Source organism: Schistocerca cancellata, chromosome 6, assembly GCF_023864275.1.
Source record: "Schistocerca cancellata isolate TAMUIC-IGC-003103 chromosome 6, iqSchCanc2.1, whole genome shotgun sequence".
NCBI classification, from domain to species: Eukaryota; Metazoa; Arthropoda; class Insecta; order Orthoptera; family Acrididae; genus Schistocerca; species Schistocerca cancellata.
In genome coordinates this window covers 64,421,996-64,447,880 of record NC_064631.1, presented here as the reverse complement: position 1 = coordinate 64,447,880, position 25,885 = coordinate 64,421,996, and the positions used below count along the sequence as shown (strand labels likewise).

General features: G+C 45.7%; 1 protein-coding gene across 1 annotated transcript in view; it reads right to left on the bottom strand.

Moving 5' to 3' along the window:
- LOC126088614 (UDP-glycosyltransferase UGT5-like) overlaps positions 1–25,885 on the bottom strand; it is a 154,265-nt gene that overhangs the window by 26,974 nt on the left and 101,406 nt on the right. Inside the window, exon 5 of the mRNA XM_049906842.1 lies at positions 25,142–25,364. Coding sequence (XP_049762799.1) covers positions 25,142–25,364 — 223 coding nt within the window. The remainder of the gene's footprint in view (positions 1–25,141; positions 25,365–25,885) is intronic.

Sequence of the window (25,885 nt, the reverse complement as noted above, 5' to 3'; positions counted from 1 at the left end):
AAATCTGGAAGAATTATATAAATACACAGACAAGATTACCGATACAATAAGGAAAAGAAGAATGCAGTTCTATGGACACATCCACAGGATGAATGAAAACAGAATTTCAAAGAGAATTCTTAAAGTCATCAACTCAGGCAGGGGAAAAACAAAATGGATAAAAGAAGTTGAAGAGGACCTCAGACAAGCACACATAACAGTAAATGATGCGGAAAATAGAACTGAATTCAGGAACATCATCAAAAAACATAAATTGGACACCACAACACAGAAGAGACCAGGATGCAAATGGACAGCGGAGCGAAAGAAACAACACAGTGAACACATGAAGAAAATTTGGGCTCAGAAAAAACGTAAACAAACATCATAAAGGAATTCAAGTTCAAACGCTCTCTTAAATGGGAATAATCAAAAATAATAATAATAATAATAATAATAATAATGAAATAATTCAATACAATACAGTCTATAATCAAGATGTTCTGATCTTCAAAGAAAAATTTTCAGTGTAACTAAAATACTGCACTAATATATTATGTCTTGAACCTCTTCCTAGATAAAGTTTCCAATAGCTCTACTACATTACAGTTTATCTCATCTAAGCTGAAACTATTTTTAAAAATTCTAATAGAGTAATCAATAATGAGAGTGATGGGTGATGTGTAAGCACCTCAGAGCCAATATCAATCAAATTAATTAAATTACATTACTATCAAATCCACAAGCATTAACAGTATTTCACATCAAATCCATTATAAATAAAAATCTGTATCGTTTTTAAGTGTAATTTTTTGAGTAGGAACAAAACATACTGTGTTTATTATGTTAAGACAAACCATGCACACATGTCCTGTAAATTGAGTCGTTACACATTGTTTCAATGAAAGAGTCGTTCAAGTCATCTATGTAATATGTAATTAAATAACTAGCTAAAATGTACTTAAGAGATCTGACGAAGCATGACGTGCCTTGCCATATAAATATGTTGACAGACTGAAGTTTGCAGTCTGCCAAGTTGCCTTGTACAGAGCACAGCGTGAGTCCGCAATGGAAGGAACAGAGTAAAGCATTGCTGTTATGGAAACCAAGGAGCTTCGGTGGATGTGTGCCCTAGAAAATCATTATCATATCACTAATGATGAAATCTCCAGTATGGAGTTGTACCTATAATTGAAAAACCAAAGGGAAATTATTGGTATCGAGACGCACTTAGGGCAGATCAAGAAACAATAGCAACTCGAGGATTTTCTCCGGACGACGACTGTAAACGACGTATCGGGAGACTGAAGGAACGTTCCGTAGATACCCTTCATATTGACCTCAGGAGCCCAGGTTTCCAGCCCTAAGAAGCACAAAATGCACCATGTAGAAACTGAGAAGCAGAGGGGCATATCCTGCTACAGTGTGAGAGAAACAATTAAGAAGAAGAAACGTAACTGACGAAGGTACGTGTCTCTAATACTACACATATACCTATGATACACTCCACTTTTTCTTTATATAGCGGGAGAGCTTCGATTCGTAATAACACAGATCAACAACGAGCGATATCATTTGATAAAATTGACTCACTTGTGAATGTAGCATAATGACACCATGGTAACAGGAGGATAAGGTAATAATGGTGACTGCAGAGAGTGTCACAGAAATCATAGATCAATTGTAAGAGCAACTATTCTTTTACTGACGCAAGAGAAAGAAATGTCTGAAAGGTATAGTTGAGAAATCATCTAGCAACCAATAGAGCTAACCAAATGGGAAAACCAGGATGCATGATGTCATTGTTGCCTCAATGTACCAGAGGGCACAAGCGCACCAACCAGAGACACTACTGCTGTCTTGGTGGAATTTTATCCAGCTGCTGTGGTCCAATCAAGAGGGGAGGTTTCTGTTGATCGACACTCTACAAGACTAGTCTCCTTCAAATTACCGTGAAGCACCATGTGCTGTTGGAGAGACGTTTTCTGCTGTGAGCTGCAAAGCTGCAGTGAAGCCTACTGAGACTGACAAGATGCTGTGACTTTCACCACCCAGCTGGCCTTCTAGAGGCCTGACCGCTAGGGCCCAGTAGCAGATCGTCATCTGTCATCTTGAGGGTGAGCCACTGCCGCTATTGTACCTGGTGTCTGCAGCAGGCACCAATGCTGCCAGCATCTCTGTCCTCAAGGGAGGCTGCAGCCTTCCTCTGCACAGCTGCACACATACCAAGCAGGGCTAGAGAGTGCCACTCCTGGGCGTTGATCTTTGTTCTGTAGATCACTTAGCGGAGCTGCAGGCTGCCACCCTGCCTGAGTTTGTGGCACTACTGGGATCAAAGTCCACCTGTGACGCCACAGTTGCCATTCCGAGGCTGCAAAGTATGCATGGATCGTCATCTGCTGGCCTGGCATGTGCTCCACCGGCATACATAAGGTTTCCGAGGGAAGACCTCTGTATACTTCTGATGAATACATGTACACTCCTGGAAATGGAAAAAAGAACACATTGACACCGGTGTGTCAGACCAACCATACTTGCTCCGGACACTGCGAGAGGGCTGTACAAGCAATGATCACACGCACGGCACAGCGGACACACCAGGAACCGCGGTGTTGGCCGTCGAATGGCGCTAGCTGCGCAGCATTTGTGCACCGCCGCCGTCAGTGTCAGCCAGTTTGCCGTGGCATACGGAGCTCCATCGCAGTCTTTAACACTGGTAGCATGCAGCGACAGCGTGGACGTGAACCGTATGTGCAGTTGACGGACTTTGAGCGAGGGCGTATAGTGGGCATGCGGGAGGCCGGGTGGACGTACCGCCGAATTGCTCAACACGTGGGGCGTGAGGTCTCCACAGTACATCGATGTTGTCGCCAGTGGTCGGCGGAAGGTGCACGTGCCCGTCGACCTGGGACCGGACCGCAGCGACGCACGGATGCACGCCAAGACCGTAGGATCCTACGCAGTGCCGTATGGGACCGCACCGCCACTTCCCAGCAAATTAGGGACACTGTTGCTCCTGGGGTATCGGCGAGGACCATTCGCAACCGTCTCCATGAAGCTGGGCTACGGTCCCGCACACCGTTAGGCCGTCTTCCGCTCACGCCCCAACATCGTGCAGCCCGCCTCCAGTGGTGTCGCGACAGGCGTGAATGGAGGGACGAATGGAGACGTGTCGTCTTCAGCGATGAGAGTCGCTTCTGCCTTGGTGCCAATGATGGTCGTATGCGTGTTTGGCGCCGTGCAGGTGAGCGCCACAATTAGGACTGCATATGACCGAGGCACACAGGGCCAACACCCGGCATCATGGTGTGGGGAGCGATCTCCTACACTGGCCGTACACCACTGGTGATCGTCGAGGGGACACTGAATAGTGCACGGTACATCCAAACCGTCATCGAACCCATCGTTCTACCATTCCTAGTCCGGCAAGGGAACTTGCTGTTCCAACAGGACAATGCACGTCCGCATGTATCCCGTGCCACCCAACGTGCTCTAGAAGGTGTAAGTCAACTACCCTGGCCAGCAAGATCTCCGGATCTGTCCCCCATTGAGCATGTTTGGGACTGGATGAAGCGTCGTCTCACGCGGTCTGCACGTCCAGCACGAACGCTGGTCCAACTGAGGCGCCAGGTGGAAATGGCATGGCAAGCCGTTCCACAGGACTACATCCAGCATCTCTACGATCGTCTCCATGGGAGAATAGCAGCCTGCATTGCTGCGAAAGGTGGATATACACTGTACTATTGCCGACATTGTGCATGCTCTGTTGCCTGTGTCTATGTGCCTGTGGTTCTGTCAGTGTGATCATGTGATGTATCTGACCCCAGGAATGTGCCAATAAAGTTTCCCCTTCCTGGGACAATGAATTCACGGTGTTCTTATTTCAATTTCCAGGAGTGTATAACTGACAGTAAGTAATGAATTCTTAATGTTTTCTAGCGTCTGGGAGATCGTCACCACAATGCCACACAGCAAAAGCCCGACGACTGTAGGTTACATGCACTGGCCCGCTACAGTATATAAACGTGCAAGGGTGTAGCAATAATGTTCACCTCTCTGCGAACAAGTCCATTTCCTGAATCTATGTACATGACATGACTGTACGACCCTAAATGGCCTAGTGAACAGCCTATCTGCCCTCTAGCACTGTGCTGGTTGGTATGTCATCGCCTATCCACAGGTTTCTGGCAGTCGATGGGCTCCTTGTCGTGTCCACTGGGAAGATGGAGGCGGCAGCTAGGATTTTTGTTACATGGGGAATTGCAAAGTGGTAACAAGGAAGTGCAGGCTCATGTGTGGCAGGATGTAACAGAACGTGTGTGTAACAGGTGGGGCTACAGCAGTCGATCTGTGACGTCAGTGGTTATCATGGTTAGTCTATGGAGATTTTGAGTCCCTGCATTCAGAGGGGAACGAGGCCCGTATACCAGAGAGGAAGGAGGCCCGTATACCATGGACATGATGGTATGCTGCTTTTCATGGAATGAGACAGGAACTGATACTGTGCATTGCTTGTTTCCGCTGTATTTTACCGCAGACCTGTGGGCGGTATAGTTGGTCTTTCCTTGTCGCCCCCTAAGTATAACTCACACATACGGGAGAGGCGTTATTGCTGATTGATTGCCTACTGGGTTGATGCATGTGCTGTCGTGCGCGTATAAAGACCACAGAACAGTGATGTGAAAACTGATTCATAGTGCATTTCTGATGTCAAATCGTTTTCACCTAACTGCGGAATGCTAACTGTGTCATTTGACCTCACATTGATTTTTCTATATCCTGGTGGAGAGCAGGAGCCTTATTGTAGAGTATCTACGAGGTGTGGCTAGAAAAAAACCGGACTAGTACTGGTGAAACAGTAAAACGAATGCAATAAGGCTGAAAGTCGCGTGGCCTGTCACGTGACTCTCGCTCCGCCTACTGCTCGAGTTTCATCTGCCTCCTGCACTCAGTCTGCCCGTGGCGTCTGTTTTAAGTAGTTGACGTTTTGTCTGTGCGTCGGAAAATGTTGAATGTACAGAAAGAACAGCGTGTTAACATCAAATTTTGTTTCAAACTAGGAAATTCTGCAAGTGAAACGTTTGTAATGTTACAACAAGTGTACGGCGATGATTGTTTATCGCGAACACAATTGTTTGAGTGGTTTAAACGATTTAAAGATGGCCACGAAGACACCAGTGATGACACTCGCACTGGCAGACCATTGTCAGCAAAAACTGATGCAAACATTGAAAAAATCGGTAAACTTGTTCGACAAGATCGCCGTTTAAGAATCAGAGCAGTGTCTCAGTTAACAGGAGCTGACAAGGAAAGTGTTAGGCAGATTCTTCATGAAAGTTTCAACATGAACAAAGTGTGCGAGTGTCATCACTAGTGTCTTCGCGGCCATCTTTAAATTGTTTAAACCACTCAAACACTTGTGTTCGCGATAAACAATCATCGCCGTACACTTGTTGTAACATTACAAACGTTTCACTTGCAGATTTTCCTAGTTTGAAACAAAATTTGATGTTAACACGCTGTTCTTTCTGTACACTCAACATTTTCCGACGCACAGACAAAACGTCAACTACTTAAAACAGACGCCACGGGCAGACTGAGTGCAGGAGGCAGATGAAACTCGAGCAGTAGGCGGAGCGAGAGTCATTTGACAGGCCACGCGACTTTCAGCCTTATTGCATTCGTTTTATTGTTTCACCAGTACTAGTCCGGTTTTTTTCTAGCCACACCTCGTACCTGTTATCTGTGTGGACAATAAACAGAAAGGTCCGAACAAGTAACGGCAGCTAGCCAAGTGGAACTGTACCATATGTGATAGAAGACGGTCTTTACATTCTAAATGTGCTTTTCAATTTATTGTTGTATGAAGAAGTAATTTTGAATTTTAGTAGTGCTACTGGTGGTTTCAGATTTTAGTAACACAATTCCTGGTCTTAAGTGAAAATTTTCAAATAGTTGTGTAGGGAGCCGTATGTAGAAAATTATAAGATTGAGGTGTGTGGATGTAGAAAGACTGCGAGTACCTGAAAGGTTCACTCTAAAATATGTGTTGGAATAATTCTGACCTGGGTTCGATATGGAGCCGTATTTCTTCTGTCAGTATTAGCGGTGTTTTTCACACATCAAAAAAAGTTTTGCATCACCTCGGTTCCGAGAGTACCGGAACATCCACAGAAAATTGAAATAGAGATCAACATAAAATTCATTTCCGCTCTTTTTATTGCTCATGAAAACCACACATTGCGTGTTGTACCACCATACAGCGAGACCTTCAGAGGTGGTGGTCCAGATTGGTGTACACACAGGTATCTCTAGTACCTAGTAACACGTCCTCTTGCATTGATTCATGCCTGTATTCGTCGTGGCACACTATCCACAAGTTCATCAAGGCACTGTTGGTCCAGATTGTCCTTCTCCTCAGCGGTGATTCGGCGTAGATCCCAGTCATGTTCGATAGGGTTCCTGTCTGGAGAACATGCTGGCCTCTCTAGTCGAGTGATGTCGTTATCCTAAAGGAAGTCATTCACAAGATGTACTCGATGGGGGCGCGTATTGTCATCGATGAAGACGAATACCTTGCCAATTTGCTGCAGATACGGTTGCACTATCGGTAGGAGGATAGCATTCACGTATCGTACATCCGTTACGGCGCCTTCCATAACCACCAGCGGCGTACGTCGGCCCAACATAATGCCATCCCAAAACAGCATTGAACCCAACCTTGCTGCACTCGCTGGACAGTGTGTCTAAGGCGTTGAGCCTGACCGTGTTGCCTCCAAACACGTCTCCGACGATTGTCTGGTTGAAGGTATATGCGCCACTCATCGGTGAAGAAGCCGGCCGCGGTGGTCTAGCGGTTCTGGCGCTGCAGTCCGGAACCGCGGGACTGCTACGGTCGCAGGTTCGAATCCCGCCTCGGGCATGGGTGTGTGTGATGTCCTTAGGTTAGTTAGGTTTAAATAGTTCTAAGTTCTAGGGGACTTATGACCTAAGATGTTGAGTCCCATAGTGCTCAGAGCCATTTGAACCATTTTTCATCGGTGAAGAGAACGCGATGCCAATCCAGAGCGGCCCATTCGGCATGTTGCTTGGCCCATCTGTACCGCGCTGCATCGTGTAGTGGTTTCAAAGATAGACTTCGCCATGGACGCCGGGAGTGAAGCTGCGCATCATGCAGTCTACTGCTCACAGTTTGAGTCGTAACACGACGTCCTGTGGCTGCACGAAAAACATTATTCAACATGGTGGCATTGCTGGCAGGGTTCCTGCGAGCCATAATCTGTAGGTAGCGGTCATCCAATGCAATAGTAGCCCTTGGCCGGCCTGAGCGAGGCATGTGATCGACAATTCCTGTCTCTCTGTATCTTCTCCATGTGCGAACTACATTGGTTTGGTTCACTCCAAGACGCCTGGACACTTCCCTTGTTGGGAGCCCTTCCTATCACGAAGTAATAATGCGGACGCGATCGAACCGTGGTATTGACCGTCTAGGCATGGTTGAACTATAGACAAACGAGCCTTGTACCTCCTTCCTGGTGGAATGACTGCAACTGATCGGCTATGGGAACTCCTCCGTCTAATACGTGCTGCTCATGCATGGTTGTTTCCATCTTTGGGCGTGTGTAGTGACATCTCTGAACAATCAAAGGAACAGTGTCTGTGATACAATATCCACAGTCAACGTCTATCTTCAGGAGCTCTGGAAACCAGGGTGATGCAAAACTCCTATTGATGTGTGCGTTATCGCTGTGAAACCTGGGATATCTTCTATGTCTGCAATTAATGTTAGGAAACCCGTGTGGTATTACTTTCGAAGTGAAGTGGGGCTCAATCATCACGAACTTTCTGTCACAGCTTATTGTTCATAAATTGATCATGCTCCGTAACCTAATCATGTAATTTTTTTTCTATGAAGGTTTTGTTATGGGGAGTTTGGTAACATACAACATATTTGTAATGTTAATGTTTTAATAGATGTGACTCTGCAGGCTTTTTTCCGAGTTCAGTTTGAATAGCTCAAGTTCCACGGCACAGTACGCAAGTCTCGTGGGGCCATTATGTTCCTACTTGGCGTTGAGTATGGTCCTCCTTATCATCGATTTAACATTTTGTAATTAGGATTCCAAAAACGCTGCTAAGTCAGGCCATTTTAATCATTACAACAGGCCCGTCGACAAATAGTTATCGTCAGGTTATCTGTAAGGAATTCGGGTACAATATTTGTAATATTACACGTAAATAATAACTAGAAAATATTTCTATACAATTTGTTACATAGTTCAGTTTGGTTTGACATTCATACGTTATCGTGGTTCCGTCACTGTGTCTTTATTTTAATTACGGTCTATTGGAGTAATAACGGTTGGTTGTACTAAATTTGACTTGTCATCAGATAGAATTTTCAAATTGCCTTTCTTTTCTTTAGTGGCGTATCAAGACAGCCACGCCACTCGGAAGTAGCCGAAATGCACGCGTTAAATTCAAGCAGGCTTGCTGAGGTCTGAAACAAGATACGTAATGAATGTTATAAAGAAAAGTACGTAGCTGCTGGAATACTTAACTTTAATCCATCATTTGTATACAGCATTCTTGATGATACAAGTGAGACTCTCTCTAGATATGGTTAATGGTGTCTTGCTAGGTCGTAGCCATGGACTTAGCTGAAGGCTATTCTAACTATCTCTCGGCAAATGAGAGAAAGGCTTCGTCAATGTAGTCGCTAGCAACGTCGTCGTACAACTGGGGACGAGTGCTCGTACGTCTCTCTAGACCTGCCGTGTGGTGGCGCTCGGTCTGCAATTACTGACAGTGGCGACACGCGGGTCCGACATGTACTAATGGACCGCGGCCGATTTAAAGCTACCACCTAGCAAGTGTGGTGTCTGGCGGTGACACCACAGTAATAGTTTATTTGACAGATGTATGGTTGCCATCAGTTTAGCTTATCAAGCTGTAATTTCGGTTGTGTTTGCGAGTAGTATCGTTGGTGCACAGACATACACTAGTAGGCTGCCATTGCAGCATCTTTTACTGAAACCTCACGTTTATTTTTTTAAGTAAGAGCGCGCCATCAGGAAGTTTGTTTGTGGTACTACTACTATTTTCTGAAACGAAATTACGATGTGAGCTTTACGAGGTGATCTAAATAAGTTCTGTAGTTGAGTAAATATCTGCGTAACAGTTTATTTCCTTAAAACAATGTATGTGTTTAAGTTACACGTTCACACTTTTAAATCAAACAGTAGTTCTCGTAAGAACACTCAGTTGAATTAACACACTTGTTATCAACGACAAATAGCACGCTCTGCTTATAGGAAACTTTTATAATGAGCATACTATTCGAAGAACAGCCGAAGTTGATCAGAACTGGTTAAGAACATCACTGAGCTACATTTCTTGAAATCCATTAAAAATGTATAAATTATTTCAACATTGCCGGTATTTCGGATAAGACAAACTGTATTATAATTGTGTTACTTCCGCCAGTACCTCGTCTCCTACCTTCCAAACTTTACAGAAGCTCTCCTGCGAACCTTCCAGAGCTAGCACTCCTGAAAGGCAAAGGTTCCGAGTTCGAGTCTCGGTCCGGCACACAGTTTTAATCTGCCAGGAAGTTTCGTATCGGCGCACACTCCGCTGCAGAGTGAAAATCTCATTCTGTATTACAATTATTTATGGTTACATACAATACAAAAACAAAAATATGGAACTTGTTTCTAGTTATTCTTACATTGAGACATGTTCGTTCTCTTGTGTCATCCGTCTGCTGTACGATAAATTACAGCCCAAAACGACGCATTTTTCTAGATGTTACGAAACTCGAAAAATGGTTCAAACGGCTCTCAGCACTACAGCACTATGAGACTTAACATCTGAGGCCATCAGTCACCTAGACTTAGAGCTACTTACACCTAACTAACCTAAGGACATTACACACATTCATGCCGGAGGCAGGATTCGAACCTGCGGCAGTAGCAGCAGCGCGGTTCCGGACTGAAGTGCGTAGAACCGCTCTGTCACAGCGGCCAGCGACGAAACTCGAAACGTAACGTAGTTATATCAGTTTGTCCCCATTTTGACGACTGTCTTATCAGTAAATAAATAGCTGTTTACACGTCCTTTGTATTGGCCTTCACACGGCAATTCTTCGGTGACACCAGTGGTACTGTATAGGGTAATGCCTGTATACTAATGTACACTCCTGGAAATTGAAATAAGAACACCGTGAATTCATTGTCCCAGGAAGGGGAAACTTTATTGACACATTCCTGGGGTCAGATACATCACATGATCACACTGACAGAACCACAGGCACATAGACACAGGCAACAGAGCATGCACAATGTCGGCACTAGTACAGTGTATATCCACCTTTCGCAGCAATGCAGGCTGCTATTCTCCCATGGAGACGACCGTAGACATGCTGGATGTAGTCCTGTGGAATGGCTTGCCATGCCATTTCCACCTGGCGCCTCAGTTGGACCAGCGTTCGTGCTGCACGTGCAGACCGCGTGAGACGACGCTTCATCCAGTCCCAAACATGCTCAATGGGGGACAGATCCGGAGATCTTGCTGGCCAGGGTAGTTGACTTACACCTTCTAGAGCACGTTGGGTGGCACGGGATATATGCGGACGTGCATTGTCCTGTTGGAACAACAAGTTCCCTTGCCGGTCTAGGAATGGTAGAACGATGGGTTCGATGACGGTTTGGATGTACCGTGCACTATTCAGTGTCCCCTCGACGATCACCAGTGGTGTACGGCCAGTGTAGGAGATCGCTCCCCACACCATGATGCCGGGTGTTGGCCCTGTGTGCCTCGGTCGTATGCAGTCCTGATTGTGGCGCTCACCTGCACGGCGCCAAACACGCATACGACCATCATTGGCACCAAGGCAGAAGCGACTCTCATCGCTGAAGACGACACGTCTCCATTCGTCCCTCCATTCACGCCTGTCGCGACACCACTGGAGGCGGGCTGCACGATGTTGGGGCGTGAGCGGAAGACGGCCTAACGGTGTGCGGGACCGTAGCCCAGCTTCATGGAGACGGTTGCGAATGGTCCTCGCCGATACCCCAGGAGCAACAGTGTCCCTAATTTGCTGGGAAGTGGCGGTGCGCTCCCCTACGGCACTGCGTAGGATCCTACGGTCTTGGCGTGCATCCGTGCGTCGCTGCGGTCCGGTCCCAGGTCGACGGGCACGTGCACCTTCCGCCGACCACTGGCGACAACATCGATGTACTGTGGAGACCTCACGCCCCACGTGTTGAGCAATTCGGCGGTACGTCCACCCGGCCTCCCGCATGCCCACTATACGCCCTCGCTCAAAGTCCGTCAACTGCACATACGGTTCACGTCCACGCTGTCGCGGCATGCTACCAGTGTTAAAGACTGCGATGGAGCTCCGTATGCCACGGCAAACTGGCTGACACTGACGGCGGCGGTGCACAAATGCTGCGCAGCTAGCGCCATTCGACGGCCAACACCGCGGTTCCTGGTGTGTCCGCTGTGCCGTGCGTGTGATCATTGCTTGTACAGCCCTCTCGCAGTGTCCAGAGCAAGTATGGTGGGTCTGACACACCGGTGTCAATGTGTTCTTTTTTCCATTTCCAGGAGTGTATGTCTGTGCGTTGGTGGTCTTGCGTAATCTATGATTGTTTCGTAATATTTTGTCTCTCTATCCGTTTTATTGTCTGATAATTTGAATGAAGTCGTCGGATCCCTATCAGCGGGAGCAGCAATATCGCGGAACGATAGAGCGTTATCTCAACAGGGCCACTTGCTGCCATTGCGAAATTCGGACACGTGCTGCTTTACGCATCTCCTACATACACGAGACGTAACACGACCTTCTAGCAAGCAAACGACAATCAAAGGGCCTTTCTGAACACGAAAACCGCTGCGTAATGTTCCCTTATATGCAAAATGTAGACAGTGCCACTCCCACCTACTGCGTGCAGTTACTAATCATTTGCATATCAAAACATGAAGTACACAGGGTGGTGCCAGTTCGACTTTTCTTGCATGACTCTTCTGTGCTGTAGCAACTGTCTTTGCTAGCTTTGCATACAGAGGTAGGGAAGGAGGGGAGAGGGAGAGATGGAGGGAGGGAGGGAGAGAGAGAGAGAGAGAGAGAGTTAGGCGGGAGGGGGGAAAAGAGAGAGGGATAGAAGTTCCGAAAGAATACTATATGATGATGAATACTAAACACATGTTAGTACCTCATAATGTACCAGTTAACGCGAAAATGACACAGCAATAGAATGGAACTGACCTTTCAACAGTTAAAAGAGTGTGTTGAACTTAATATCTTCATTCTGTCGATTTTACTAGGGCAGTGGTCGCCAAACTGCGGCTGGCTAGCCACGTGTAGCTCTCCGGCCCACGGAGAGTGGCTGTTCCACAAAGTACAACGTGAGGGCGTGCGGCTGAAACTTGCTGGCCCATGTGCAGAAGTAGATTTTCGGCCTGAGCGAGTCCATTTACTTCGTTGTAGACGTTACGTCTAATCTAAATCAGCTTAACAGCAACCCGCAGGAGAAAGTAAACACAATTTTGTTGTTAACAAATTGTCTGTTGGCTTCTGTCTCGGGCTCTTCGGCCGACGTTTGTATGACGATTTTTCTTACACTTCGGCAGCAAGAGTGGCTCGCATTTTCAAATTCCACTCGCCATTGCTGGCGAAGAGTGCCTGGCGTTGGTAAAACTTCACCTCCAGTGCTGGTGGTGGGTTAGCGTCGAGCTCGCTGCCGCAGATTATGCCAACGCCCAACGGGCTTTTCCGTGGTCATTACTGCTGCGGTTCTCCCCCTCCTACCTTCATCGCTCGTTTGTTGCAGCACTGGAATTCAGGATCTGTTCACCTGAAGATTTCTTCTTTCTTGTTTGAGGTATTGTCGTGTTTGTGTTTTTGCATGGCTTCCCTGAACAAGCAGGTGTGACTGCTCTTCTCTACACGAGGAAATTCCTTGTCGGCGAATTTTATTACGTGGCCAGCCTCATTCAGCGCGTGCTCCGCCACGGCCGATTTGGCCATCACTTGTAATGCCGTTTACCTTAGGTGATGACTGATCGTCCAGTCACACCAACACAGATTTTTCCACATGTACATGGTATGCGGGATATTCCCGACATCGCAAGTGGGGTCTTCTCTCTTTCCAATCTGAGACACTTTTTGGAATTGTTTATAAATAGCCTTTACGCTGTGTTTCCACAATACATATCCGATTCTGTCGGTCACCCTGGGAATGTACGACAGAAAGGCTGTACCCGACATGTCTTTTCCCGATGTGTCACGTGGCCCAGTTCTTGATTTTATGACGCTTTTTATGTAACGAGTTGTGCTCACAGAATTAAACAGGGAAGCAATGCAGATACCCAAGCATGACAGTTGCTTCAACAAGAAGGGAGCAAGCCTCAGGGTGAACGGATTCTGGATTCCTGTGCTATAGCGAACGTGGCAAGGGGAGAACCGCAGTGGTAATGACTACGGAATAGCCCTTGCACTTTGACGTGCCAGGTACGTACAGTCTGCGGCCGCGAGCTCGATATCAGTCCACCACCAGCAGTGGAGGGTGAAGCTTTGACAATGGCAGCCTTTAGTGCTGGCCAAACGTCACGAAAATCATAAAACAGACGTTGGGCGAAGAGTCCGTGACGAAAGCCAACAGGCAGTTTGTTAACAGGTGGCTACGAAAGCCTTGACATCTTTGCAATTTTGTTGATGTTAGAAGCTATTTCGTCGGCCGCTGTGGCCGAGCGGGTCTACGCGCTTCCGTCCGAAACCGCGCTGCTGCTACGGTCGCAGGTTCGAATCCTGCCTCGCGCATGGATGTGTGTGATATCCTTAAGTTAGTTAGGGTTATGTAGGTCTAAGTCTAGGGGACTGATGACCTCACATGTTAGGTCCCATAGTGCTTTGAACCATTGGAAACATTTAGTAGTTTTTTCATTCTAAAATAAATTATCTCTTTTTGTTTATGATTTAGAAAGAGAAACTTTGATTCATTTTGTAGTCCTTTCGAAACATCGTCTTGAAAATAATTCGGATATTGACATTTGCTAACTGAAAACAACACTTTTAAATATGAGTGCTACTTTTCTCATCAGCTTTCAAAAATTCCGAAGCAGCAAACCGATGTTAGCCTTTGTTTAAAAAAACCACTGTTGCTACTGTAACAAAATTAAATTTTTTTCCCTTGAAATTGACATTGGAACTTTGAAATGCAGTTTCTGGATTTAAAAGACATTTATTTGTGAAGCACTATATTTGGAAGTCTTTGTGCTAATATAGAAATAGAAGGGAAACTGAAATGTGAATTTAGTTTACAAACGGTCTGTTTTCAAAGACCTGGAAAAGAAGACATGTTCATTTTTAATCCTTGGAGCACCACATAATTAAAATCCGTTGGAAAAGCTAGTGTCTGCTATTCTTTCCTCATTCCCAACTGCACGTTCACCTTAAAAAATCATTTTTAACCATAAACATTTAGGTTGTAACAATGGAAAATTGTACTGAAATGCAGGAGGATCTGCAGCAAATTGACGCATGGTGCAGGGAATGGCAATTGAATCTCAATGTAGACAAGTGTAATGTGCTGCGAATACACAGAAAGATAGATCCTTTATCATTTAGCTACAAAATAGCAGGTCAGCAACTGGAAGCAGTTAATACCATAAATTATCTGGGAGTACGCATTAGGAGTGATTTAAAATGGAATGATCATATAATGTTGATCGTCGATAAAGCAGATGCCAGACTGAGATTCATTGGAAGAATCCTAAGGAAATGCAATCCGAAAACAAAGGAAGTAGGTTACAGTACGCTTGTTCGCCCACTGCTTGAATACTGCTCAGCAGTGTGGGATCCGTACCAGACAGGGTTGATACAAGACATAGAGAAGATCCAACGGAGAGCAGCGCGCTTCGTTACAGGATCATTTAGTAATCGCGAAAGCGTTACGGAGATGATAGATAAACTCCAGTGGAAGACTCTGCAGGAGAGACGCTCAGTAGCTCGGTACGGGCTTTTGTCAAAGTTTCGAGAACATACCTTCACCGAAGAGTCAAGCAGTATATTGCTCCCTCCTACGTATATCTCGCGAAGAGACCATGAGGATAAAATCAGAGAGATTAGAGCCCACACAGAGGCATACCGACAATCCTTCTTTCCACGAACAATACGAGATTGGAATAGAAGGGAGAACCGATAGAGGTACTGAAGGTACCCTCCGCCACACACCGTCAGGTGGCTTGCGGAGTATGGATGTAGATGTAGATGTAGATGTAGAAACATAATGAAGAGTAAATTGAGAAGTCGTATTACGCATAAGATCCTAAGAATCGTGTATAAATTTAAAACCAACAACACTCAGTTTGACTTACCCGAACTTTCCAAGGAGGAATTTTTAAATTTCACGTTCATGAAACGTTCACGCAGGAGAACCGTACAAACATATCGTCATTTGACCATAGGACACACTTCCGCATGAACGACATAGAAATAAACATACCTGGCGTAGAGAAGCAACTTAAAGATTTGAAAATAAATAAATCACCAGGTCCGGACGGAATCCGAGTTCGACTTCACAAAGAGTACTCTACGGCGTTGGTCCTTTACCTAGCCTGCATTTGTCGTGAATCTCTCGCTCAGCACGAAGTGGAAAAGAGCGCAGGTGACTTCAGTATATAAGAAAGGTAAGAGAACGGACGCGCAAAAATTACAGACTAAAATCCCAAACTTTTGTTTGTTGCAGAATCCTCGAACACATTCTTAGCTGCAATTATAAATTTTCTTGAGGCTAAGCAGCTTATGTCCATGGTTTAAAAAGCATCGCTCGTACGAATCTCAGCTTTTCTCGTATGGTATACTGAGAACTATGGATGAAAGGCATCAGGCAGAGTACATAGTTCTAGATTTCCGGAAAGCGCGGTGCCTCATTGCAGGCTGTTAACGAAAGTACGAGCATATGGAGTAAGTTCAGAGATATGTGAATAATAAAAGAATCCAGTATGTTGTCCTCAACGGCGAGTGTTCATCAGAGACAAGTGTACGGTCAAGAGTTCCCCAGTGTTGTGTGTTAGGATCGCTATTATTTTCTGTTTACCTAAATGATTTGGCGGACAGGGTGAGCATCAGTCTGCGGTTGTTTGCTGATGATGATGTGGTGTACGGTAAGGTGTCGCTGTTGAGTGACTGTACGGAGATATAAGATGACTTAGACAACATTTCCATTTGGTGTGATGAATGGCAGATGGCCCTAAATGTGGAAAAATGTAAGTTAATACCGTTGAGCAGGAAGAACAAACCTGTGATGTTCGGGTATGATATTACTAATGCCCAGATTCACACAGTCAAGTCGTTTCAATATATCGGCGTAACGCTGCAAAGCAGTATGAGGTGAAACGAGCATGTGAAAATTGTGATAGGGAAGGCAAATGGTTGACTTGGGTTTGTTGGGAGAATTTTGGGGAAGTGTGGTCCAGCTGTAAAGGAGACCGCATATAGGACTCTTGTGCGACCTATTCCTGGGTAATGCTCGAATGTTTGGGATCCTTACCAGATCTGATTGAAGGAAGACATTGAAGCAATTCAGAGACGGGCTGCTAGATTTGTTACCGGTAGGTTCCAACAAAACGTAAGTGTTGCGAAGATGCTTCGAAAACTCATATCAGAATCCCTGGAGGGAAGGCGGCGTTCTTTCCGGGAAACAGTATTAAGGTAATTTAGAGAACCGGTATTTGAAGCTGAGGGCTGAATGATTGTGCTACCGCCAGTACACTTCGCGCGTAAGGACCACGAAGATAAGATACGAGAAATTAGGGCTCATACGGAGATGTAGAGACAGTCGTTTCTTCCTCGCTCTATTTGCAAGTGGAACACGAGGGGAAATGACGAGTAGTGGTTCAGGGTAGTCTCCGCCACGCACATTACGGTGGCTTGAGGAGTATCTACGTAGATGCAGATGTAGATGTAGACGCAAGGCCGTTCTTCACAATGGTGTTTCTCAGTATTGTCATGATTCAATATTACTGGGTAACTTAGGATTTGATTTTAACAATAAATAATATAGTAGCAATTTTGTGATATGATGACATGGTTGGAGACTGTGGCTGTTATTTGAAGACAAATGTTGATGGTGTTGGAAATTTGAACAAATCTGCATTTGCAGCCCATATTGCTGAAGAAAACCATTCAGTGAGAAACTTTGAGAAGAACTTAAAAATTTTACATCTAGCAGAAAAAGGAGCCACTATGCATATACTAGAAGAAATAGAAATACACACACACAAAAACAGCACCCCAGACTATATCCTTAATGAATACACAGAGTTAGCTGACAACCCTTTCCTCAAAAATTTCCAAAAATTATTTTCCAACTTCCAAAGCAAATAATATTCCTACGCCTATCTGCAGATCAAGCAGCTAATTTATATGTGACTATAATTCTCATGACGCTAAATGAAATTAAATAATGTACTGCTTTACCTATACAGTTCTAAAAAAATGGAACAACTTTATAATTAATATAACAGTATCCGCTAAAAAAACTAAAAAAATCAATGTCTCTCTGTACTAGTGTAAAAGGCGTTTCAGTTGCATAAGTGAATATATGGTATTTTTCCAAACATAGGACATCTTCAAATTTTACGATATATAATAGCATCTTTGATACTCATATGTTTGTATGCTCTTTGTTTGTATCAAAACATGTGGTGCGTAGTAGAAATCTTTTCAGTGACAAATCTAAAGTGTCTAGTGAGAAAAAATTTACGTGTGCAACAGTAAGAATGCAGTGGGAATGTATTCACATCTGTTGGACGAATGTTATGAAAACAAACACTCCAAACCGACATTTCACTTAAGTCACATCCAATGAAAATCTGTAACGCAACCATCTGTGTATGGCTGGCTTATAATTATGTATTATTTATATTTTAGGACAATTAATCAGTAAGAAATTTACCACATATTCTAAGGAAAACATGTAAACGGTCTGAACATGAATCATAACGATTCGAAACCGGTAACGGTACCCTTTAAATAAAGGAACTGAAAGTAAATTTGTGGCTGGTTGCTGTTACAACACCATCAATAATACAGTTGTTGCATGTGATATCAAGTTTTATTCAACGTACGTGAAAATGAACTACAACTTCAACTTTTAAGGTAATTTTTTGAATTTAATTTTTGTGTCGTGATGTAAAAGAATCTGTAGTGTCGAGAGCTGAGGAAGGTATGTTGATATGGTTCCAACATGTAGAGAGCATGGACAAATGGACACAGACTAAACAAGTATGCAAGATAAGTGTGGAAGGGAAAGTTGATGGGGACGTTTCTAGCATAGGCCAGCTTAAGAGTATCCTAGTTGATTCAATAACAATCTACCTACCACCTACCTATGTAGTTTAAGTTTAAAAGCTTTTGCTCTCAAAAGAAATTTCAGTCCTTGTATTGTTGATATTTGGCTCTGGTAACAAACGATCTTTCCGGACAATGGGCTAAGCTAGCACTATCACAGTAACGATTTACTATTCGACTTTTCATTCTCATCGTAGACCACCATCCACGTCGGCAGAAAGACGTGGCACTTATGTGAGACTCAGGAGTTATAGTCGTGCGGGCAGGGCTTCAAATTCGCTTCTAGCTATCCAGATTCATATTTTATGCGATTTCTGTAAATCGCTTAAGGCGAGCTCGTCGGCAGAGTTCCCTTCTTCGCATGTATCCCGAGCCCGAGCTAGTGTTCCTTCTATAACGACAGCATCGTTGACGTCACGTTTAACGCTAAACTTCTTCCATTTTTACCAAGTACGTCATACACGTTGCAGATTTACCTGTAACAGAAAAAAACTACCCTCACTTCGCAGATTAAAGAAAAAAAAAAAGATTCCAATAGTGCCGAAACTCTGATCAGCCTCTAAATTCGCACACAAAATCGGGAAGTTTCCCGTTTACCGTCTACAGCAACCGCTGAAAAATATTGGTACTAGACCATGGGATACTCATTGAGAGATACGTTCGTGGACATAGATAACTTTACAAGATATTTGTCACTAACTATTTTGAAAGACCCCACGAACCATGTGGCGCGCCAAGTTGAGGTGACATGCGCACTTCAACCATACGCAAGTACACTGAGATGACGAAAGTCATGGGATAGCGATACGCACGTATACAGACGGCAGCAGCATCGCGTACACAAGGTGTAGAAGAGTAGTGCATTTGCGGAGCTGTCACTTGTACTCAGATGATTCATGTGAAAACATTTCCGGCGTGATTATGGTCGTACTATGGAAATTAACAGACGTTGAACGTGGAGTGGTAGGTCGAGGTAGATGCCTGGGACATTCCATTATGGAAATCGGTAGGAAATTCAATATTCCGGGATCCACAGATTCAAGAGTGTGCCAAGAACACCAAATTTCAGACATTACATCTCACCACGGACAACACAGTGGCCGACGGCAGCGACGTTTGTGTACAATTGTCAGTGCTAACAGACAAACAACACTGCCTGTAATTACTGCACATACACTCCTGGAAATGGGAAAAAGAACACATTGACACCGGTGTGTCAGACCCACCATACTTGCTCCGGACACTGCGAGAGGGCTGTACAAGCAATGATCACACGCACGGCACAGCGGACACACCAGGAACCGCGGTGTTGGCCCTCGAATGGCGCTAGCTGCGCAGCATTTGTGCACCGCCGCCGTCAGTGTCAGCCAGTTTGCCGTGGCATACGGAGCTCCATCGCAGTCTTTAACACTGGTAGCATGCCGCGACAGCGTGGACGTGAACCGTATGTGCAGTTGACGGACTTTGAGCGAGGGCGTATAGTGGGCATGCGGGAGGCCGGGTGGACGTACCGCCGAATTGCTCAACACGTGGGGCGTGAGGTCTCCACAGTACATCGATGTTGTCGCCAGTGGTCGGCGGAAGGTGCACGTGCCCGTCGACCTGGGACCGGACCGCAGCGACGCACGGATGCACGCCAAGACCGTAGGATCCTACGCAGTGCCGTAGGGGACCGCACCGCCACTTCCCAGCAAATTAGGGACACTGTTGCTCCTGGGGTATCGGCGAGGACCATTCGCAACCGTCTCCATGAAGCTGGGCTACGGTCCCGCACACCGTTAGGCCGTCTTCCGCTCACGCCCCAACATCGTGCAGCCCGCCTCCAGTGGTGTCGCGACAGGCGTGAATGGAGGGACGAATGGAGACGTGTCGTCTTCAGCGACGAGAGTCGCTTCTGCCTTTGGTGCCAATGATGGTCGTATGCGTGTTTGGCGCCGTGCAGGTGAGCGCCACAATCAGGACTGTATACGACCGAGGCACACAGGGCCAACACTCGGCATCATGGTGTGGGGAGCGATCTCCTACACTGGCCGTACACCACTGGTGATCGTCGAGGGGACACTGAATAGTGCACGGTACATCCAAACCGTCATCGAACCCATCGTTCTAGCATTCCTAGACCGGCAAGGGAACTTGTTGTTCCAACAGGACAATGCACGTCCGCATGTATCCCGTGCCACCCAACGTGCTCTAGAAGGTGTAAGTCAACTACCCTGGCCAGCAAGATCTCCGGATCTGTCCCCCATTGAGCATGTTTGGGACTGCATGAAGCGTCGTCTCACGCGGTCTGCACGTCCAGCACGAACGCTGGTCCAACTGAGGCGCCAGGTGGAAATGGCATGGCAAGCCGTTCCACAGGACTACATCCAGCATCTCTACGATCGTCTCCATGGGAGAATAGCAGCCTGCATTGCTGCGAAAGGTCGATATACACTGTACTAGTGCCGACATTGTGCATGCTCTGTTGCCTGTGTCTATGTGCCTGTGGTTCTGTCAGTGTGATCATGTGATGTATCTGACCCCAGGAATGTGTCAATAAAGTTTCCCCTTCCTGGGACAATGAATTCACGGTGTTCTTATTTCAATTTCCAGGAGTGTATCAATGTGGAACGTACGACTAACGTATCCGTCAGGAATGTGCGCCGAAATACGACCGACGCTAGTGCCTTTGCTAACAGCACGACATCGCCTGCAGCGCCTCTCCTGGACTGCTGATCATATCGGTTGGACCCTAGACGACTGGAAAACCGTGGCCTGGTCAGATGAATTCCCGACTTCGTACGATAAGAACTGATGGTTGGGTTCGAGCGTGGCGAAGAACCGACGGAGCCAAGTTGTCGACAAGGCACTGAGGGAGCTGATGGTGGGTCCAGAATGCTGTGAGCTGTGTTTGCATGGAACGGACTGGATCCTCTGGTCCAAATGAACCTCACTGATTGGAAACGGTTATGCGTGGTTAACTGGGGACCATATGCAGACATTCATGGATTTCACATCCCCAAACATCTATGTAATTTTTATGGATGACAGTGCGCCATGTTACCGGGCCGCTACTGTTTGCGAATGGTTCGAGGAAAATTCTGGAGAATTCGAGCGGATAATTTGGCCACCCACAACGCCTGACACGAATCCCATAGAACAACCACAAAGTCCCACGTGTACAACCACGACATATCTCTGGAGAGGCAGACATTCACGTATTTCCTGAACAGCGGAAGCAGCCCCTTCAGCAGTTGTAGACGCAATGGTCTTGCTGATTGTGTGATCTGGCCTTGTTAGATTCGCCGAGAAGGTTTCGCTGTGCTGGTACTGAGAATGGCGGAAACCAACGGGAAACTTCCCAAGAGCATGCAGCTTTACTGTATGGCTAAATGTATTTGGTTCTCAGGACGTCGTTATCAGGAAATATATTTCTCTGGAGTGTAGCGTTGTATGGCAGTGAAATGCGAACGATAAGTAGTTCAGTCAAGAGAGAATACAAAAACGCGTTCTGCACCAAAGTAGCGTCATAGTGCCATCTTTGTCTGAGATTTAAGAGTAACGATTAGCCACAACTTTTTAACACAAAAATCTTCAATTATGCTGCCGATCTGGCGCTAATGCCTCCAGTCAAATATTCCGACTTCACACTCTCGCAGGGGGACTACTAAAATAAATACGCGAAACCGAAACCGTCTAAAACTAAAGTATGCGCTTTTCATCTACGAAAAAAAGACGAAAATAGAAAATTAAAAGAAGTATGGGATGGCATGGAGCTGGAGTACTGTCATAATCCAAAATACCTGGGGGTCACTCTGGACCGTGTGCTGAAGTTCAGGCAGCAGTGTCCACACTTTGAACAAAAACTATGCGCCCGCAATAACATAATCAGTAGGTTCACAAGCAATGGATGAAGTGGCCAACCGACAGTACTCAGAACATCGGCACTTGCATTACGTTACTTTGCCGCTGAATACCCCTGCCGTCTTTGGTACAGTTGTACCATGTGGATGTTGCCGTCAACGAGACATATAGAATGACATCAGAATGCTTGAGGGCCACTGCTACCTACAAACTCTGCAGTCTGGTGGGGATAGCCTCGCCAGATATAAAGACGGTAAGTTACCGCTAACACAGAGAGATGCAAAATGGAACTGAAAGCTGCTCACCCATTGCGTGGACACTAATTTCCGCTAAGCAGGCTGAAACCTAGGAAGAGCTTACCAGAAACTTCCGTCCACGAGAGAGCATCACCGTCAATGGCACGACAAAACCTGTGGTCAACCAGAAACGCAGATATCGCATCATGGATGCCAGCTTCGGAGGCCCTACCCTCAGTAGAAAATCTGCAATGTAAAACGTGGAAGTCCCTCAACAGACTGAGGTGTGTAGAACAAAGGATAATATGGCCAAATGGAACGAAGTGGGGGTGCATAGAACACAGGATAATATGGCCAAATGGAACTATCTTGGGGACCTGTCAAACCACCTAGCCCCTCTGCAGCTGTGGCAACTTTCCTCTCGGCTGGAGGATTTACTGTGGGCCAGAGACAATGCCGTCGAAGTCGCTAATTTTTGGTCTGACTATACTTAGAGTTTGTAATGTATTTACTTACAACTATTATTATATGGCTCTAATTGTCTCAAAGTATATATATATATATTCTCTTTATGTATTAATTTTATATATTTAGTCTGTTTTTTCTCTTTCTGTCTATTTTGTATGCAACGCTTTTGACACAAATAAGTAAATAACTTCCCTCCGCCGTGGAAACAGTTCCAGCAGTATAGCTCCAAGCACGGGCTATTTATAGCGGCGCAACTACACCCATTGGCAGATTTCCGCCTATGCTATGGGCCAACTAATGTGCCGGCTAATCCTAAACCTTCAGTCAGAGACCGGTAGGAGCCACCAACGCAGGACTTTGCACCTATCCAACGTCACCTCCGGGAAGTATCATCGGCCAGTTGTTGCCAAGTACACTCTCCTTCCTTCCAGTGAGGAACTTCGTTGAATTAGTCTTTACTTTCTTAATCTTAAATAACTTTAAGTCATACATGAATGACTGAGATTGATTGCGAGTGGGTATTAATGTAAATCAAAGGGGAAAAGATGAAAATGTGTGCCAGACCAGGATTCGAGACCGGGTCTCGTGCTTACCAGACAGTTGCTCTGACCAATAAGGCATCCGGTCACAGTGGTTAATGCATCTGCACGGCCTACCCTGGTACTCCTCCCGTCAGACCCAAATTTTCAACTTATCCACACACTACGAATACAGTGCCCATTGCCCACCGTCCTTATTACTCATGGCATTTCCGTGCTTCTCGTAATAGTTGGAGCCTGGTGTGCATGCGAACCGAAGAGATCATTGTCCGTTTCGTCTTAATTATATACAGGGTGATTCAAAAAGAATACCACAACTTTAGGAATTTAAAACTCTGCAACGACAAAAGGCAGAGCTAAGCACTATCTGTCGGCGAATTAAGGGAGCTATAAAGTTTCATTTAGTTGTACATTTGTTTGCTTGAGGCGCTGTTGACTAGGCGTCAGCGTCAGTTGATGCTAAGATGGCGACCGCTCAACAGAAAGCTTTTTGTGTTATTGAGTACGGCAGAAGTGAATCGACGAGAATCCGCGAGAAACAACTCAGTATGAACGTGACTCACCTAAGGTGAACGTTTTCTGTGCCATTTCAGCCAATAAAGTTTTTGGTCCCTTTTTCTTCGAAGGTGCTACTGTAACTGGACTACAGTATCTGGAGATGTTAGAGAATTGGCTGTTCCCTCAGCTCGAACAAGAAGCACAACAATTCATATTTCAGCAGGATGGAGCGCCACCACATTGGCACTTATCTGCCCGTAACTACCTGAACGTCAACTACCCGAGGCGATAGAACGGCTGCCAGGCAGCCCGTGACAGAGCACTTCATCACTAGCCTCCAAGAAGCCCTGATCTTACCCCCTGCGATTTTTTCTTATGGGGGTATGTTAAGGACATGGTGTTTCGGCCACCTCTCCCAGCCACCATTGATGATTTGAAACGAGAAATAACAGCAGCTATCCAAACTGTTACGCCTGATATGCTACAGAGAGTGTGGAACGAGTTGGAGTATCGGGTTGATATTGCTCGAGTGTCTGGAGGGGGGGGCCATATTGAACATCTCTGAACTTGTTTTTGAGTGAAAAAAAACTTTTTAGATGCTCTTTGTAATGATGTATAACAGAAGGTTATATTATGTTTCTCTCATTAAATACACATTTTTAAATTTGTGGTATTCTTTTTGAATCACCCTGTATATGTGTCTTCTATCCGAAAGAACAGACACTAAATATATTTAAGTAACTTTTTAGTTTTCCAGGCGAACGCCTGATAGAAGTCTGTGAGAGTTCGGTATTAAGTATTGTAAGCAAATATTTTTTGTTTAGCTGATATCCTATTGTGTCGTAATAAACATTGCTCTAGTTGACTTGGAACGTGTGGTTTCTCAGGCATCTAACTACGTGAGATTTACCAGACAAAAGTGTGGAGAATACACCAGAGTGGGTCCAAGGCTTGAGAACAGAAAGCAGATTCAAATGGATGTAGGTTGCGACAGTTACGCAGAGGTGAACGGGGTTGCGCAGGATAGAGCAGCACAGAGAACTGCATGAAACTAGTCCTCGGGCTAAAAACTACGACCAAATTTTCAAGGAAGTGGACTACTACTGCAAACCAGCGTTTCTCACGACTGAAAAGGATTTCCCAAAAAGGTGAAGCGTATAGCTGCGTAGCAGCTTTCAGCGCCCATGGAAGCGGAGTTGAGACAAGCAGGAACGTACTGAGGACGTCGTTCTGCGGCAGCCACTTGCTGGCCATCACGTTGGGCGGCAGGCGCGGCACCTTGGCGGGGTCCACCTTCCAGAGCACCCTCTGCGGCAGCTCGGCGAAGACGTCCAGCAGCGCCTGGAGCTTGTCCGGCGCGAACGTGTCTGGCCGCACCATGGTGCCCAGGCTGAAGTACACCACGCCCTGCGGGCTGCCGTCCAGGAACTCCTGCAGCTCCTGCAGACGAGTACCAGCCACGTAGGTGAGTGGGGAAGGCGCCGAGCTCTCGCCAGAGTACAGTGGGTCAGTGGTGACTTCATATAAATTACTAATGAACAGAGTGGGCGAACTAAAAAGGTCCCGGAAAGTATTTCATGCACCTTAAGAGAGGCAACCCAACGTACATAATCTGCTCTGGGTTAGGATGATGTCGGTTGGGTCGCCTGTCTTAAGCTGCGTGAAATACGTTCCGGGACATTTTTATTTTGAGCACCCTGTACAAAAAACATATTACGGTGCCAAACATGGTGACATTTAACCAGCTTTGCATTTGAGTCGAACTGAAATATTTGCTTCACGATGATACCATCTGTGTCACATTAGCATGTCACATTGCTTCAGTTTGGCTAAATTAAAATCGTACTTTCTCATTTCTCTCTCCGATACAACTAAAATTCTACGATACATATTTATTCCGAGCTTGTCTGCAGTAAAGACGGTTTACAAGAAATTCTGTTTCCAAACAGTCTCCTCATACT